We start from the raw sequence: 20,490 nt of genomic DNA on the forward strand, positions 1-20,490 counted from the left end.
AACAGTAATTTCTGGAAGTTGTGTGACATTGAATCGCATAGATGATGAATAAACCAGTGTAAATTATTTTTCAAGAACTCGATTGCAAAATAAAAAGGGAAGAAAGGCTGCACCAAAATAAAGTCTATACACTTCTTGTGTATAGAATTTGATCAAATTGTTCGTCATACGGTTGGAGTCACCTAACAATATGTACCTCGTTGAATTTTCGTATGCGTCCCTCCTCTCCTTAAATATCTTTACACAGTATACGAATATCTATAGCAAAAATAAAATTGCCTAATAACACACCTTGTTTTATTTAAGCTTTTTTATGACACATTAAGCTTACTTTTTTTTAGAGGGTTGGGACCACGGGTTTACAGGTAGTTGCTGGATCGCTCGGATCGTGCGTGAATAGACTAGTGTTCATAATTCAGAATACAGTGAGTAATAACAGTGAAGTGAAGAGACAATATCTAAATTCCTTCCGTGAAAAATAGTTGCAGGCCGAAAATTATAAGGAGTGGTTACAAAAAGTTGATGCTAATGACTGCGTATAAGCGCAGAATGGGCATTCTCTCACTAGCTATTAAACATGACGGCGCGAAGACCGTGAGTGAACATTTACAATAAGGAAGACACGTATCAAATAATATTATACGAAAGAGAAGTCAATCTCTTCTTAAATTATTGCCAAAATAATTTTCTGCAGAAGACGACAAAACAACTGAAACGCAATTAACTTCGACTTTACACGGCTGAAACATCACCATTCATACAGTTCTCAAGATTATGGTAATAAGTTACATATCCGCATGTGTTGAGAGAATCCTCTGTATGAACGTTGAAACCACGGTCAAGGGGTAGAAATAAACTTTCGATTTTGCAAAAGACTGACTGTTTATTATATCTCCATGAAGACATTACTTCTTTAATTCTACACTTCTTAATATATCAGACCGTCACCTATTACAACCCAACTGTTTCATATGTGCTCACCGACTACTGCTAGGAAAATTAAAGAATTTGCAGGTGCTGCTTTGACTTTCTGAAAACTACACAATTGTAGGAACAAAAACCACATAATAATGAAGTTCAATATGTACAAAGTTGCGTGACTGATTTTACTAACCACATACCATACTAGATGTTAACGTCTCAGGTTCTGGCCCATTCATCACTAAAAACAAATCAGTTTTATTACTGTATGCATTTCTTCATGACGTTTATATAGAGTATCTGGTTACGCCCTATTTGGTATTAGCGAAGTTATGATTTTTCAGTGTACACCTTTTCCTTCAGTGCTTGTAGTAAGAGAAACCGGTTGATAAATAAAGTTTAACACGTACAGCTCGAAAGCTGTGTGTGTGTTCATTTTTGTAGCAACCTTCCTTGTCTTATATGCCTGCAACTGCGTAAGGTTTGATTTGCGTAGACATGGTGCGCGCAGCATCGACAGAGATGCTGCACCGCACAGAGATGAATCAGAGGCGATCTTTGCTCTGCGAAGACGCGCGCCGGATTTTATCTGTTGATAGCGAGGAGAGTTCTGGTTTCGTAGCAGCAAAGGACAAACAAGGGAGATTTCTGGAATTACATTATGAATTGGTACAAGACTTATTCCCTACAGAAAAAGAATTGATTTTTACATTAGTACGATTATATATGTGAGGAACGGATTACAGGTAATGATTAAATTCGTTTTCTTTGCGGTAGTGCTTTGGTAACGCAACATTCTTGGTTCATAAAACATCCAGATCAGTAATCTCTTTGCTTTTTTGATTTTTTGTTGGTATTTATTCATCGTTAGGAGAGAAATGGATTTAAGTATTAGGTTTTGGAATTTTGTTTAAGGAGAGATTATACATATATGTGCAATTTTTGTAATTCTCATATTATTGGTACTGATTTTATAGAAAGCTTTATTATTTTTAAATTTTTTAAATGTTGTTAAATCATAGGAAATGGAATCGGAACTGATTTTATTTAAACCAAAATAATTGTTCACACCCCAATAGCGAATTAATTTTCAGTTTATTTAAAAACCATTATCAGATAATTATGAACCAAGAATGATAGCAATGTTTTAGGAATACGCATTCCACCTCTGCCTATCTCTGTATTTAGATTTTGCAGCTCTGTTATCGAGCCGCGCTGTAGACAGGAGAGCAGTTTGCTCCTAGGTATGATAGACTATGTAGAGAACAGATTCTTCCTTTAACTAATTTTCACAAGGACCAACTTTACTTTCAAAGTAATCAGTTTTCCTTAATCAAATTTCGTAGTCATTTTTTTTATTACAATAAGTTTGAGTCAGGGCGTGTTTTTCTTAACATTCTCGCAGTTAGATTTCTCTACATATTCTCGCAGTTGAATTTTTGTCTCCAACAGACGAATACGCTACCTACATTCCAGGTTCACTTTCAGATTCACTTTCACTCACCTTAAGCAAATAGAAAAAGCTAGCTTTAGAGCTAAAGGCGTTAAATATGTCACAGCTCTAGGCAGTTAGAAATAAAAGTTTCTTTTATTTACGGATGTAATGTGTCTGTTAACGACTTCAAAGCACTAGTGTGGATAATCTTATGGATGTGTTTCTATAGTTAATATCGTTCTTAACAGTAACATTAAGTCAGCAACTTACCTTGCATCAATATTGTTTTAATTTCCAATTTCAGTTTAATTCTGTAATCACTCGTATGACATCACGTATCTTCCCATCTTCTTTCTGTGTTCTCTCCTTTTCGGTGGTTCAGTTTCTTTGTAGGGCAGTGTCTGTACGTGTTCACATTTGTCCAACTGTTGATTTCCCTGTATTGTCCCGAGTACGTATCGCGGATCTTCAGAACGACTCAGTGAGTGGGCCTAAGAAAGTCTTGAATGGTAACAGTACTTGTTCTGCGAGGTTTTGAAGTAGTTATGAGGCTGTGAATCACAATTTAGAGTTGGTGCCGCAAGGGGAGAGTCAAGCAATAGTCCTAGTGTAACCTACAATAAGTATTTCAGTCTGGGTGGTGCGCAAGACAGAATGCGAGGAGGAAAAGGAGAGACAATTCAAGAGGCATAGGAGGGGTATGTTATTACCTAAAATAACAACGTACTCCTATCACCAGGACGACTCCATAAAGGCGGCTTAACAACAAATGAAGGGAATACAGCTAAAGTGATGGTTTTTTTTAAACGAAGAACCAACTGCACAAAATAGGAAGTAAAACTATACGTCGGTTATTGACAATTACTGCTAGTGGTTGTGGAAATGGTGCCAAAATGCCTTTGTCAGAAATGGGTTGCAATGCCTTTATTGTATTTCTATAGCTTTGTTCAACGTATTAAGATGATTGAAATCGTCAACAATAATTGGTTGTAGTATCAAAATAGGGCCTGGAATCCAGACGGCAGCTAGATGATCTAGAAGTGAGTGACATCGCGGAGCCCTCGCAAGCATTGGAGAGCACTAGTGATTCCACAGCTGGTGAACTTTAGGGGAGGGACCTTCTCCTTCTTCTTCTTCTTCTTCTTCTTCTTCTTCTTCTAACTTTTCATACCGCTGGCTGTTGCGAAAGGTGTGCCCATTATAGTCCTCAGTTCTTTTCGGGCAATTGTCAGTGAGTTTGAAGTGGGGCACGGAGATTCACATTTAGCATTATTGGAGGTGGGTTACTAGTTGCCGAATTTGCCCTAAAATCTAAGGAAGATTCTTGGACACCTTGGTCGGAACTGGAAGATTAGATATGTTTCTAATTGGTTTCATGGGCAGTCTGCTCCAGACGAGAATACTGAGAGACTAGTGTGTGCACAATTACCTGTTAATATGTGTAGTGTACTGAACTCGACGGTCTGGTCTTCATGGGGATTGCCACCTTGAGGTATAATTGAAGCAAAGTCGATTGCGACACCCAGCAACAGATTTTGTGACCCTAATCTAAACTGATATTACTAACTTATATTTTTTATCCTTAAGACATGTTTATAACAACAGCACAACATTGCTGACTGCTTGCTGGTTCCAAAGATACCATACAATCCTCCTGAAATTGTGTTGTAGGATTACTGTATGAACTCCTTTCTCGAATGTTGGAACCAGTTAAATTCAACACCTCATGTGTTACTACCATGAACTGAAGACAATCTACAATGTAACAACTAAACTTGATATTAAGGTAATAGGTTTCATGTGGGATCTACTTATATGGCTAATTCCATAACTATATCACGTGTTAACTTCGGAAGTTGTAATGTAATACTGAAAAACTCACTTAAATCATTGTTACAGAAGTAACGTACATTGGACTAATGCTAGAGGACAAAGGATCATATTTACAATTTAAAACTGTAGGTGAATTAAAATTCATGAAATTTTAATCACAATATTAAATTCTCCATAATTTTAGGAAAGTTACGAACTCGCTAAATCTGAAACCACTTTTAGAATAAGGACAAAAATTTCCTTCAGATGATACATTTTACACAATTTTGCCCAGTATTCGTAATAATTACATTTATTATATTTTGCTACTGTCTCCAAACGGGTTGTAGTGGAATTTTTTACTCAAGAACAGTTTCTAGTATATCAATATAGATCCTGAGTATATACGATGTAAAAACTCTTTCGGGTTGAAACTACTATAAATTAAAACACCACTGGACGTCAACAGCATAATTGGACTATGAAGTTCATTTACATACTTCTGTTTTGTGACCTCACATCTCCTAAATTGGTGCATAGAGGCATGTCTAAAAATAGAGTTTTGAGAGACACCAAATGCAGTTCAGGGTGAGGTGACGCTGAGTTAGGTCCTTGAGACGGGCAGCTATTTTTTGTGAATACCTTCCAAAAGTTCGTTGGTAACAATGCGAAAACGTGGTCGTTGGGCTGTTGTTACTATGATCTTTTATTGCGAACTGTGTTTACAAAATAAACATGGTGGGTCAAATAATTGTCCTTTCTGACTTATTAATATCTACACAGCAGAAGTGAACTCTGGGCCCAAGCTCCTGGAATGAGCAGCACTTGCATGGGGGCTCACAATTACATCTCTACTTGACCTCAAGTTTCGATACGCCACAACCCACCCCTTCATCATCATTTTTCCAGCAGCCGATAAATTCAGCATTGTCCAGCCACTTATTTATTCCATCTTCTATTAGTCCGTCTCTTCCTCCCCCCTCCCATGTCTGTCCATCTCCCCTTCCTCCATATCTACATCTACATCCATACTCCGCAAGCCACCTCACGGTGTGTGGCGGAGGGTACCTTGAGTACCGCTATCGGTTCTCCCTTCCATTCCAGTCTCGTATTGTTCGTGGAAGAAGGATTGTCGGTATGCCGCTGTGTGGGCTCTAATCTCTCCGATTTTATCCTCACGGTCTCTTCGCGAGATATATGTAGGAGGGAGCATATACTGCTTGACTCCTCGGTGAAGGTACGTTCTCGAAACTTTAACAAAAGCCCGTACCGAGCTACTGAGCGTCTCTCCTGCAGAGTCTTCCACTGGAGTTTATCTATCATCTCCGTAACGCTTTCGCGATTACTAAATGATCCTGTAACGAAGCGCGTTGTTCTCCGTCAGATCTTCTCTATCACTTCTACACTTCTATTAACCTTATCTGGTACGGATCCCACACGGCTTAGCAGCATTCAAGCAGTGGGCGAACAAGTGTACTGTAACCTACTTCCTTTGTTTTCGGATTGCATTTCTTTAGGATTCTTCCAATGAAAGGCATCTTCTTTACCGACGATCAACTTTATATGATCATTCCATTTTAAATCACTCCTAATGCGTACTCCCAGATATATTGTAGCTAAATGATAAGAGATCTTTCTTTCTATGTATTCGCAGCACATTACACTGGTCTATATTGAGATTCAATTGCCATTCCCTGCACCATACGTCAATTCTCTGCAGATCCTCCTGCACTTCAGTACAAATTGTTACAACCTCCCGATACACCACAGCATCATCCGCAAAAAGCCTCAGTGAACTTCCGATGTTATCCATGAGGTCATTTACGTATATTGTGAATAGCAACGGTCCTACGACACTCCCCTGCGCCACACCTGAAATCACTCTTACTTCGGAAGACTTCTCTCCATTGAGAAGGACATGCTGCACTCTTCAATCCAATCACACAACTGGTCTGGTGGTCCATATGCTCTTACTTTGTTCATGAACGACTGTGGGGTACTGTATCGAACGCCTTGCGGAAATAAAGAAACACGGCATCTACGTGGGAACCCGTGTCTATGGCCCTTTGAGTCTCGTGGATGAATAGCGCGAGCTGGGTTTCACACGACCGTCTTTTTCGAAACCCATCCTGATTCCTACAGAGTAGATTTCTTGTCTCCAGAACAGTCATTATACTCTCTGTCCATCTCCCCTTCCCTCATATTTCTGTCCATCTCCTCTTCGTCCCCTCTCTCTGTCCATCTACTCTTGCTCTCCCTCAGTACTCCTCCCCCCTACCTCCATCCATCTCCACCCCACCTGCCCTCTCTCTCTCTCTCTCTCTCTCTCTCTCTCTCTCTCTCTATCTACCTCCTGCTCTCCCCTCTCTCTTCTGTGCCCAACACCTTGTTATCACCCACAACCCCATCACAATGGGAGATTGGAGGTTTTTAGCCCCATAGTACTTCTCTCCAGACGGCAAATAATATGTGTACCAAGTTCGCTTGAAATCGATCCAGGAGCTTCGGCGAGATGTCACATACATTGCACATTTATATAACTGATTCTCTGTTATTTTACACCAAACTATTCGAAAGAGGATGTTCCATTTATCTGTGGTATTCAGGCGTGTGGTTTCATCTTAGGTATCGAAACACGCTGACAAAATTATCGGCCCACTGGAGTAGCATTCTCGCCACCTACTTGACACAATGAGCAGCGCAAATACATGTTTGAATGATATTTGTAATATTTCACTGTACATGTTACCATCATGATTTAGGTCTTAAGCCATTATCAAGTACAACATTAAATAAATTTGTGCAAATGCATAGAAAGTGAGAAGAGCCAAAACTTAAAGTGTGTATCCCATTACAATGTCGGATTAAAAATTATCGAAATAATACTATTTACATTAAGCTTTAAGCCTATACGTGTTTTATATCTTGTATTTTCTATACTTTACGTTACATACCACCTTTCTGCCCCTCCCCCATTTTCCTCCCCTATACTACCATTGCATCCTGAGCAGAGTGTTGTGCTTAGACAATAGTTTCACCTATTGAAATTGCTACTTACCTTTAGGCTTTGGCGCTTCTGTCCCCACCCCTTCATCACCCCACCCCCCTCCCCCACCACCATCACCATCACTAAAGATTTATAAACATTCTATCACTATATGAATTGTGCATTTAATACATTACATTTTATGCATTATACACTCCTGGAAATGGAAAAAAGAACACATTGACACCGGTGTGTCAGACCCACCATACTTGCTCCGGACACTGCGAGAGGGCTGTACAAGCAATGATCACACGCACAGCACAGCGGACACACCAGGAACCGCGCTATTGGCCGTCGAATGGCGCTAGCTGCGCAGCATTTGTGCACCGCCGCCGTCAGTGTCAGCCAGTTTGCCGTGGCATACGGAGCTCCATCGCAGTCTTTAACACTGGTAGCATGCCGCGACAGCGTGGACGTGAAACGTATGTGCAGTTGACGGACTTTGAGCGAGGGCGTATAGTGGGCATGCGGGAGGCCGGGTGGACGTACCGACGAATTGCTCAACACGTGGGGCGTGAGGTCTCCACAGTACATCGATGTTGTCGCCAGTGGTCGGCGGAAGGTGCACGTGTCCGTCGACCTGGGACCGAACCGCAACGACGCACGGATGCACGCCAAGACCGTAGGATCCTACACAGTGCCGTAGGGGACCACACCGCCAATTACCAGCAAATTAGGGACACTGTTGCTCCTGGGGTATCGGCGAGGACCATTCGCAACCGTCTCCATGAAGCTGGGCTACGGTCTCGCACACCGTTAGGCCGTCTTCCGCTCACGCCCCAACATCGTGCAGCCCGCCTCCAGTGATGTCGCGACAGGCATGACTGGAGGGACGAATGGAGACGTGTCGTCTTCAGCGATGAGAGTCGCTTCTGCCTTGGTGCCAATGATGGTCGTATGCGTGTTTGGCGCCGTGCAGGTGAGCGCCACAATCAGGACTGCATACGAGCGAGGCACACAGGGCCAACACCCGGTATCATGGTGTGGGGAGCGATCTCCTACACTGGCCGTACACCTCTGGTGATCGTCGAGGGGACACTGAATAGTGCACAGTACATCCAAACCGTCATCGAACCCATCGTTCTACCATTCCTAGACCGGCAAGGGAACTTGCTGTTCCAACAGGACAATGCACGTCCGCATGTATCCCGTGCCACCCAACGTGCTCTAGAAGGTGTAAGTCAACTACCCTGGCCAGAAAGATCTCCGGATCTGTCCCCCATTGAGCATGTTTGGGACTGGATGAAGCGTCGTCTCACGCGGTCTGCACGTCCAGCACGAACGCTGGTCCAACTGAGGCGCCAGGTGGAAATGGCATGGCAAGCCGTTCCACAGGACTACATCCAGCATCTCTACGATCGTCTCCATGGGAGAATAGAAGCCTGCATTGCTGCGAAAGGTGGATATACACTATACTAGTGCCGACATTGTGCATGCTCTGTTGCCTGTGTCTATGTGCCTGTCGTTCTGTGAGTGTGATCATGTGATGTATCTGACCCCAGGAATGTGTCAATAAAGTTTCCCCTTCCGGGACAATGAATTCACGGTGTTCTTGTTTCAATTTCCAGGAGTGTATCTCTTCTTCAACGTATTGGTTACTACATAAAATATTTAACGGCAGACTTTCGTAATTTTCTGTACCATATTTATGTATGACACATGGACCTACTTGACAGTAAGATTCGACATTTGGTTCTACACAGCACTAATGTATGGGTTTTTCTCATTAAACCAGTACGTGAAGTACGATATTTCTTTCGACATGACGGTCATATTTTCGTGCTATAAGCATATTATTTACATCTTATATTCACACATAACACTGTCTTCCAAAATTGTATTTACAGACGTATTCACATGTAGCACAGTTCTTCCAAAGACGTATTATTTTATGTACCTGTGATCTTTTCGTCGCAACATAGACTTGGAACCTACGTTGTTCAGCTTTGACTACCAGTCGACCAGTAGCTTCCATTGTATTTGTGCAGAACACGCTCACTGCACATGTAACTACTGTTCTGATGTTCATTCTGCGTGGCTTTATTCTTTTATGGCTGGAAAACATGTTTCCTACCTGTCTGACATACACTTTAGTGATTTTATACGTTGTACTTGTCTCCACATTCAGGCAACCAGCGCATTACATCGGGACTTCACCTAAAGTCTAATTAAGTAGTATTATTACGATGATTTTTTATCTGACATTGAAATGGCATACTGATGTTAAATTTTGGTCCTTCTCACTTTCGATGCATTTGTGCAAAACCTTTTTTCATTGTTGTACTTGATAATGCTTTAAGACCGAAATCATGATAGAAGTACAAAATAAAAAAGTTGTAGAGTAAAATGGTGGACATGTCATTGAAACATTATTACATGACTGTGGGCCAAAAATATGAAAAGATTATCAACAAATAGGAGACACATTACTCATCATACTTTTAAAAGTCTGGTACTCCAAGTGAGCTGAATACAAGAACTAAATACCAACACAACGTTTTCTAACATTTTTACATCATCCCTTCACATTCACATCCCATACCCTAATAGTAGTGGGGACTCTTACTGCCACACTAGTATTAGTGAGTCATGTACTTAACAGATTCGGCTGAAATTTCTCCAAGTGTTCCTGAGATATGCCTCAATGTTACATCATTTTCTTCCCCACCCCTAGAAATGTAGACGGTTCTTAGCCCCGCAGCGCTTCTGTCCACATGGCAGGTTATATGCGAAATCGATCGTATGGTTTAGGAAAAGATGACCATACATCCATACACACATAAATACATTTTTGTAATACGTGAAATGAATGGTTTGATTTTATGACATCGCTGGCTGGGAGATACCATCTGGGGTGGTGTGAGCGCCTAGTGGAACTCTTTTTTTGACGCCATTTCGGCGATTTGCATTTCGGTTATGTAATTGGTGATGTGACGGGTACGAGTGCAGATATTTTTATATGTTGGATCTTAATACGTACAGACATCAGTGTGCTGGATGTTTTCTCTCTGCGATGAAGGGCTTTCCTGCAAACACGACACACAATTTAGTACCTGATGTTTTCTGCACGGTCGTAACTGCACCAATAAGTGGAATATCACTCTCAATACCGACTAATTATTTTGCTTCTACTCGTCCCCTCTTCAACACTTGATCCACTGCCCAGGGGTAAATAAGCATTACTGGCTTGGTCTTGCCACATGTGCGTGCTGATAGTGTTGTTGTTGCGGTCTTCAGTCCTGAGACTGGTTTGATGCAGCTCTCCATGCTATTCTATCCTGTGCAAGCTTCTTCCTCTCCCAGTACGTACTGCAGCCTACATCCTTCTGAATCTGCTTAGTGTATTCCTCTCTTGGTCTCCCTCTACGATTTTTACCCTCCACGCTGCCCTCCAATACCAAACTGGTGATCCCTTGATGCCTCAGAACATGTCCTACCAACCGATCCCTTCTTCTCGTCAAGTTGTACCACAAACTCCTCTTCTCCACAGTCCTATTCAATACCTCCTCATTAGTTATGTGATCTACCCATCTAATCTTCAGCACTCTTCTGTAGCACCGCATTTCGAAAGCTTCTATTCTCTTCTTGTCCAAACTAGTTATCGTCCATGTTTCACTTCCGTACATGGCTACATTCCATAAAATACTTTCAGAAACGACTTCCTGATACATAGATCTACATTCGATGTTGAAAAATATCTCTTCTTCAGAAACGCTTTCCTTGCCATTGTCAGTCTATATATTATATCCTCTCTACTTCGACCATCATCAGTTATTTTGCTCCCCAAATAGCAAAACTGCTTTACTACTTTAAGTCTCTCACTTCCTAATCTAATTCCTTCAGCATCACCCGACTTAATTCGACTACATTCCATTATCCTCTTTTTTTTCTTTTGTTGATGGTCATCTTATATCCTCCTTTCAAGACACTATCGATTCCGTTCAACTGCTCTTCCAAGTCCTTTGCTGTCTCTGACAGAATTACGATGTCGTCGGCGAACCTCAAAGTTTTTATTTCTTCTCCATGGCTTTTAATACCTACTACGAACTTTTCTTTGGTTTCCTTTACTGCTTGTAATAGCTGTAATTACTTGTCGGCAAATGACTTAAACACTAATGTAATGTTGCTCAGTACAACGTCAGCACTCGCCAGTATAAATATCTGCTACAGCCTGTGTATTAAAAGTTCATTTTCTGCTTTGGAAATGATTGTGTAGTCTGTTATTCCAGAGCATGATTCCTTCCATCCGAATTATTGTGAACTGCAAGTGAGTCACGGGTATTCTATACGCGGAATACCTGAAATGAGATCGCAACCTCTGGCATTTTCAAAGAAGCAGGTGCGACGCAATATGTGTGGGACAGTCTAAGGAACACCGTCGATGCCGTGGCAGACTGTGAAGCTACCAATGGCAGATGTGGCTGGCGTCAGAACAGAGACACACATGTGCTTCCTCGATGTACCGTCCACAATAGACACACCACGCAACTAGTACCTTCTTTCAAAGATCTTTATTACAAATATGTGATGTCCAGATTAACAAACAGTCTAATTACAAAACAATGTCACAAAAAAACAGAATGTCAGAACTCGTACACAGTTTGTTTACGATACGAATGGGGCGCCACAGGCGGTGGTAATGCTACTGTGCACGGCTAGAAGCGCCCACCACGGGCTGTACAGAGGCGCGGGGGGGGCCGCCACCACGGGGCTGCTACTGGTGGCTCACCTGCTGCGACAGCTTGGTCATGTCGATGGGCTTGATCCTCTTGAGCGCGGACAGCCGCTCGAGGCGCTCTCGCGCCTGCTGCTCCACCGCGATGACGAACGCGTCCTGGACATTGCTGTTCTGCGCCAGGTCCAGCGCTGCAACACACAAGGTACGGGGACACCGTCAGTGCACTGTAGCCAGCGGTAGGCGCGCGAACGATGGCGGCAGAGGCAAGAGTCAGAGCGACAGTCGTGGTATGCGCATGCACGTTCTCTCCGCTCGAACAAAGCGTGTCTCCTGCCAACTGTCTCACCTTCAAACTTCCTGGCAGATGAAACCTGTGTGCCGGACCGAGACGCGAACTCGGGACCGTTGCCTTTCGCGGGCAAGTGCTCTACCAACTCAGCTACCCAAGCACGACTCACGCCCCGTCCTCACAGCTTCACTTCTGCCAGTACCTCGTCTCCTACCTTCCAAACTTCACAGAAGCTCTCCTGCGAACCTTGTAGAACTAGCTATGTCTCCGAAATATCCTTTCTTTCAAGAGTGCTAGATCTGCAAGGTTCGCAGGAGAGCCTCTGTAAAGTTTGGAAGGTATAGAACATATAAAAGCACACCCACATAATTATATGTAATTAACAAAAGAGAAAACATGATTGACGGCTGTCACGTTTACAGGACCACACCTTGTGGAATAATCTCAGCGACTGCACAGACAGAATGTCTACAGGGCGTTCCCGTTGCAAACTTCTGGAAATGAGGAGAGTGACTACACAACATTTCGAATAGGAACTCATCTCCGAAAGTGTCATTCAATGACACTATAGAGCGTTGAAATTACAGTCGCCGGTGCCTGTAAATGTATGTATGTATGTACAGCGTGATTCCGTGAATGCTATAAATTTTTAGGATGATGCAGAAAGATGAATCTATCAATCTGAGTCGAAATGTATAATCGAAAGCCTTTCTGACATCTCTGACAATGAAATACGTGTACTGGTACTGTTGCTGCTAAGATTGTAGGGTAGGCAACTATTACAGGTCATAGTATGTCCCAAAACGAGGAAAAAAAGTCCAGTAAATATGGGTTGTAGAATGCATACCTGAGGGGGCTACGAGCACTTGTTCATCTTCACTGCTGTGAAAAACATCTCCGTCTATTGAGCATAGCTATTAAGGTATGCATTTTAGAGCCCATATTTACTGCACTTTTTTCTTGTTTCGATCCATACTAACACATCTGAAAGTTGCCTACCCTACAGTCTTGGTAACAAAAGTACCACTGTCAGAGGTATCAGAACGGTTTCGGCTTATAACTTTCGACTCCTTCGTTTCCGAAACAGCGATCCTTACCTCAAATTGACGCGTTTATCCTTCTCCATGATCCTAGAAAAACTGTATCATTATCATTCATCACAGAAACATCCTGTATATACATATATTTGCAGGCGCTGGCTCATATATAACTTTCACGGTCTGTGGCGACATTGGATGAAGTTTTTGGATATGGGTCTATTCAAAATATAATGTACTCACTCCCCTCTAGAAGCCCTGGAAATCTGTAACGGGAATTTCCGAACACCGTGTAAAACGCTGCGTAAAGAGTATAGGAAGCATCGTGCGCAGGCGAGAAATGGTCCCACGGATAATATTAGCGAGAAAGATTACAGTTGTTCAATGGGGCATCAAGAGAATATGTGTACATCAGACAGTAATGTTAGATTGTAAGACAAATGTAGAAACAAGAGAAAAACACACGTTGTTCTGTGGAGTAATGTAACCCAGGTGTACGACCAAACTATCTCAGGTCGAGACGCTGAATTTATTGGTGAGGTCTTCGCCTTCGGATGAATAGCAGAAGCAGATCGGGGGCAGCTAGTCGGGAGCGAGAGGCTCTACGTCTTTCTGGGGTACTCCATGCCGGACAGCGCTGGTTGCGGCCTCTTATAAATGGAAACTCTTCCTTGTCTTCCCATTTTCTTATCTCCATCAAAGATAAATTGTTAATTTTAAAAATCTCCATTTCGTTCGAAAATGGTTTAAATGGCTCTGAGCACTATGGGACTTAACATCTGAGATCATCAGTCCCCTAGACAACTTAAACGTAACTAACCTAAGGACATTCACACACATCCATACCCGAGGCAGGATTCGAGACTGCGACCGTATCAGCAGCGCAGTTCCGGACTGAAGCGCCTAGAACCGCTCGGCCACAGCGGCCCGCTCTGCATCTTGTAATTAGCTTACAAATATTTATAACTGTAGCACTGTTGGACTTTGTTAGTGTAACAGTAAATCAGATGAACTATATGTTATGTATACGTACAACTTAATATTCGTAATACTCGACCTGTCTTAGTAACTAAACGGCAGGTCATTCGCAAATTAAATAAAAAATTAAAAAAGTAAGTAAACGATACGCCAAGGACATCGCCATAAAACCAAGTCTCGAGGACAGCACAGACTTGCTTTCTTGTAACACGGATTACGATTCGCTATGAAGTGATCACCCTCTCTGATGTTGCGGTGACAGGAACAAGCGGCATCGCAGTTTGCCATTTGGTGGTGACGCACTGTGTTTGGGGGGGGGGGGGGGGCAGAGGCCACTGTACGCCTCCCCGTGGGGCCGGCGAACACGTGCAGACGTGAACAGCGCACTCAGCGACACGTGTCGGCGAGCGGCAGCCGTAAAGGGCAGAGGTGGCAAGCGAGCTGGTCCGGCGGCTGGGCAGCCGTCCGCCACGGGTTGTGTCCACAGCACACACGGATCTGGGTACTTAGTCACATGTGCCACACATCATACGGACAACCCATTTCTTACCGAAGTAATGTGGAACGAATAAATTTACGGGGATGTACACGCGATTGATAGCCCTGGGAGAGGCAGCCCTGACAAAACTCTATCTCGTGATGAACAAGATGTATGAGACAGGCGAAATACCTTCAGAAGAATATAATAATTCCAATCCGAAAGAAAGCAAGTGTCGACAGATGTGAAAATTACCGAACTATCAGTTTAATAAGCCACGGCTGCAAAATACTAACACTCCTGAACGTTTCTTTTATTTCCGCGATTACTTGTTCGATGTATAGATTGACCAATAGAGGCGAAAGACAGAATCCTTTTCTTTAATTCTTTCTAATTCCATCACTTCGTTTTTTCGTCTTTCATTCTTATTCTCCCTTCTCGATTTTTACCCTCTTCTCTGAGAATTACGAGCATTTTGCAGTATTTTACAGTTTGCAGCTTTTTTTTCAGCATCATATGTTGACTAACACTGTTTCAAGTTCGACACATCCCACGAAGAAGTTTTGATTTTTCACAATTCTTGCTTCCATTATCAAGCGCCATGTCGGAACTACTTCCCTGACGTCTTTACCTTTTCTATAGCGAAACTTATCGTCATCTAATAAATCCTCAATTTTCTTTCTCATTCTTTTGTATATTATCTTTGTAAGCAGGTTGGATGCAGGGCTGTTAGGGTGTTTGTGCGATTAGTCTAGCACTTGTCGGCTCTATCCATCTTCGGAATTACATGTATGGATGATATTTTTCCGAAAGTGTGATGGTACATCGTCAGGGTCATACAGTCTACATACCAACATGTATTGTCGTTTGGTTGCGAATTCCCGCAGTGGTTTTAGAATTTCCGATGACATGGTATCTATCCCTTCCGCCTTATTTGATCTTAGATCTTCCAAAGGTATTTTAAATTGTATCTGTAATACTGTATTTCCCGTCTCTTCATAACGAGTCTCGTACCGAGTCAGAAAATTCTCCACTTTGGAAGACGTCCGCATTGGTCAATGAAATGACTGCTGGAGGGGACAGTGTCTTTAGGCTGTGCACCGACCGTGAGTATAAGGGGGCGGTGGGGGAGGAGGGTGGGGGGGGGGGGGGTGTCTGGTGCCTGGCCACGGTTCAGCAGCACTGGAGCACGTCCCCGGCGACGGCAACTTGGCAGCCCGCCACGCGAGTGGGGGCGGCGCAGGAAGCCGCGGTTAAAATTAGTGTCACCAGGGCCAGGCGGGCAATTATCTGGCGCGGGACTGCGGACCCTGTGTGTGTGTGTGTGTGTGTGTGTGTGTGTGTGTGTGTGTGTCCGGTGGCAGAGACGCACCGTCACACCGCGTTTGCCGCACACTGCCTGGCGCGTGACTCTCTAGCGGACAGAGTTCCAGCCCCGTTAGTGGCTTTCGTAGCCGGACATCAAACAGGGGTTGTCTCTTTAGTCCGTTTAAAATTACTTGACAGTTGAAGTCCGCCACTTGCCACTTTATTGTTGCCCCATCGGCTGCGGCACGGAACGATGCTGGAAGCGGCTGCCGTCGGGAGCGAGATGTTCTGTCGACAGCTGGTTGTAACTGACCAACCAGCAGCAGACGACGCGTTTTGTAGCCCTGAATGTACACTCGTGTCCCAGCAAACCACAACCTCGTGATGTGCAGTGTACCCGAGAAAGCGGCGGTCGGCAACCTACAGCACTGGTATTAATCACACTCGCTACGTTCACGGCGATTAAAGCTGGACCTCTACAAGTAATCTCACGACAAAAAAAATTTCAATTTCAGCACTAAAAACAAACTTCAAATTCTAGCTATCGTCGGTAACCTGAAACTATCCCCACACGAGGTGACGCGATACCAACCGATGACCCGTCGTGGTTCCCACTGGACTGCAGGTTATGGGTGACAATGGCAGCTTCCAAACCAGTAAAGAGTGATAGCAAGAAAAAATAAGAGCAATAAAAAATCAATACGACGATGAAAATGATGCGACAAAAGATTATAAATAAAAATTATGTTTAAGGGGAGTTAGAACAGGAAATTTCTTTTTCACATTTTCGGATCTTTATCTCATTACAAAATTTACAATTTTCTGAGTAAAATTATATCACTTATAAACTCACACGGGAATTATTTTATTTTGTTTTTTAAATATAATGTACACCGGATGAAAATTTTAAAATTTTTACGTGCATTACATCAACATCTAATAAAATGGATAATTTTCTTATATGGATTGCTGTGTTATGAACGTTAGCAGTGTTGGCCATGTCCAGAAGAGGATAGGCTCCGGGCTAAGGAAGCTGAAACGAAGTTTGAGAGACAACGAACTTTCGAATGGTAAAACCGTAAGAGGCAGGCTGACAGACAAAATGATTGATGAAGTACACCAGTATTATGGGATGGCCATTAGAAATAATGCTGAGGATTTGTTGAAAATGAAGCAGGCAGTATGGGCTACCTTCTTCCACAGACTGTCAACTGATGAAAAACCAATACACCACCTCTTCCCTCCTGGACCCGATTCATAGTGCAATTACCGCAATGACCAGTACTCCAAAAGTTCATACAGCCATAAAAATTCCATCCCGGCAGCAGTCACGGATATCATAAAACCTATTTACAGAGAACTGGCAAATCCTGAATTACTGAAATATTCAAATGTGTGTGAATTCCTAAGGGCCAAACTCCTTAGGTCATCGGTCCCTAGACTTACACACTACTTAAACTAATTTAAAAACTAACTTATGCTAATAACAAAACACACACCCATGCCCGAGGGAGGACTCTAACCTCCGGCGAGAGGCGCCTAGCTGTCCGTGGCATGACGCCTCAAACCACGCGGCTACTCAGCGCGGCTAAATTACTCAAGTCTCTGCATGGTCAGACTCAAAATCCCAATGAGTCGTTCAACAATCTTATATGGACTCGCTTACCAAAAAATGTTTTCGTTGGGATGAAGACACTAAATGGGGGGCTCAGTGATGCTGTTATTGCTTTTAATGATGGCAACATTGGTAGGCTGAAAGTGCTAGAGCATATGGGAATTAACCCTGGAGGAAACTGCATCAGAGAACTTGAATGGATTGACAAGGTTCGCATTCATAAAGCTTAGTGTCCAGCACAGTTGGTCACTAACGAGTCTCGAAAGAAGAAAGGAAGAAAAAACATGGAAAAGAAATCAAAAGGATGACACACTGTATGGGGCAGGATGCTTCTGAGTGACTAAAAATAAAAAATTTAGCATATATTGAGTTACACTCTTTTGAAACTTTAGAAGCCGTTCCTAAATCTCAGAAACCACTCCGAGTAGAGTATTCAAATTTTCAGGTAGTGATAACATACATATCATGTGTCTAATGAACTAAAAGAAGAACATAATGCTATGTATAATTAAAATTATTTAGGATAACGTACAAAAAGTACACAAAATTTTAAACATGTGATTAAAAAATTGTATTTCGAAAAGCATTCAATGTAATGTCCTGTAAAAGTTTCATGTCAATGGCTACATCGGTTCCTGAAATACAGGGAAAGCAAGTCACTGAACTTAACATTGTCGGGATACGGCGTTCCAATTCCCCTTAAACCAATTAAGTGAAAATAATAATTAGTCATTTTGATAAAGATTTAAAAAATAATATCTGGGGAGATTCGTACACACGAACTTGAGTAAGTCAGGAGAGTTAACGTAACCATCGCGCTACGGCTACGGCTCCGCTTCACGTCATCGTCTTATTTTCATTCCTTTATAGAACGAAAAAAGAAGTTCGGCATTATACAACATCGTATGAAGCTGGTCTACTGTAGGCCTATCTGTAAAGATGTAATAACTGAGTACGTGACGCTGAACCGCCTCTTGTGCGGAAGGATGGATGGCTCTGAGCACTATGGGACTTAACATCTGAGGTCATCAGTCCCCTAGACCTTAGAACTTCTTAGACCTAACTAACCTAAGGACGTCACACACGTCCATGCCCGAGGCAGGATTCGAACCTGCGACCGTAGCAGTCACGCGGTTCCGGACTGAAGCGCCTAGAACCGCTCGGCCACCGCGGCCGGCACGACCTACCTCAAAAATGATTGGGTGCAGTAGCTCTAAGCATATAAGGTCCGCCACATTTCTCACTTGAACAAATTATTTTTTTGAGGCTATAGTCTATTCCTACAATTTCCAACAAAGATTCTGCCTATTTGAGGTTTCGAATAAACCAGCGATTTCAGTCGATAGATTCCGAACTATATCCCTTTTACGATATTTTCATCTTCAGGATGCCACAAACTCACTCTCGCTTGGACTAAACTTCCCAGTTTCTCACCCTCCATACTCTCGTGTACGAGAACGTCGGTCGATTTGAATTTCACAGATTGTCGTCCGAAGTCCGTACGTTCGGGAGATAACATAGGCTGTACTGTGATCGCGGTCGTAAGCGTGTATTGATTTGGAAAGATCGGCCGTCTCCGACCGATGTCGGACGTCAGCGAAATCTACCGATATCGGAGCGACTGTGACAGCAGCCTAAACCGAAATCAAACGTACCTCGTGTACTCACAGACAGGGACCGTGGAGCATTGCGGAGTGGCGTTGAAACAAAATGACACGAAAGGAGTGGAAGAAATCACTTCTGATTACCAAAGTGCTACCAGCAGGCCGGCCAGCCAGCACAGTGTGCGTAGGGAGCTGAGGAGGAAGGGGCGCAGTGGCCGAGCAGCAGTTCAGAAGCCACGCCTGTCTGAGAGTCGTTGAGGCGGTGTGAGCAGTGACGTCCACTGGACAGTCTGACTGGAAACGCGTGATACGGAGTAATCAATCACGTTACTGTCTGTGGCAACGCCACGGAAGGGTTTGCGTTAGGCGGCCACCTGGAGAACGTTGCATGCCATCATATCTACTGTGAATAATGAGGTACGAACCAGGTGCCGTTACGGTATGGCTCTGTTTTTCGTGGTTATGGTGTAATCCAATTATTGTGCTTAAGAAAACCCTAAAGGTGGAAGAATACGGACACATTTGGTGTACTTTGTACAGTAAGGGAACAATTCGGAGACGATGACCACTTTTATACCACCAAGAAAGTGCAGTCTCTAATGAAGCAGCATCTGTCAGACAATGGTTTCTGGACAGCAACATTCTTGCAATGGACCGACCTGTCGCGGGAGCCGACCTGAGTTCAAATGGTTCTGAGCACTATGGGACTTAACATCTGAGGTCATCAGTCCCCTAGAACTTAGAACTACTTAAACCTAACTAACCTAAGGACGTCAGACACATCCATGCCCGAGGCAGGATTCGAACCTGCGACCGTAGCAGCACCGCCGTTCCGGACTGAAGCGCGTAGAACCCAGCCACTACGGCGGCTCGACCTGAGTTTAATGGAACATCTTTGCCAGGAGTTAGAACATTAACATCGCTCCAGATCCCAAAGTTTGGTCTTCAGGAACGATGGGCTACTATTCCCCCAAAGACATTCAAACACCCGATTGGAAGCGACACAAGCTGTCATAATGCGAAGATTAGAAACAACCCATATTAATGCCCACTCATAGATGTGGGGATACTTTTGATCAGTATATACACTCAAGAGCCAAATATCTGTTACACCTGCCCAATACCGTGTAGGGAGCCAACGAATACGCTGAAGTGTCGCAACACGACGTTGCAATGACTCGACTAATGCCTGAAGTAGCGCTAGACGGAACTGACACCATGAATCCTGCAGGGCTGTTGATAACACCGTAACCGTACGAGGGGGTGGAGATCTCTTCTGAATAGCACAT

General features: G+C 43.3%; 1 protein-coding gene across 1 annotated transcript in view; it reads right to left on the reverse strand.

Moving 5' to 3' along the window:
- The window catches only part of LOC126292004 (uncharacterized), an 807,472-nt gene that overhangs the window by 744,618 nt on the left and 42,364 nt on the right, over window positions 1-20,490 (reverse strand). The window contains exon 2 of the mRNA XM_049985788.1: window positions 11,944-12,080. Within this exon, the coding sequence (XP_049841745.1) occupies window positions 11,944-12,080 (137 nt within the window). The remainder of the gene's footprint in view (window positions 1-11,943; window positions 12,081-20,490) is intronic.

The sequence above is a fragment of the Schistocerca gregaria genome, chromosome 9 (genome assembly GCF_023897955.1).
Source record: "Schistocerca gregaria isolate iqSchGreg1 chromosome 9, iqSchGreg1.2, whole genome shotgun sequence".
Classification (NCBI taxonomy): domain Eukaryota; kingdom Metazoa; phylum Arthropoda; class Insecta; order Orthoptera; family Acrididae; genus Schistocerca; species Schistocerca gregaria.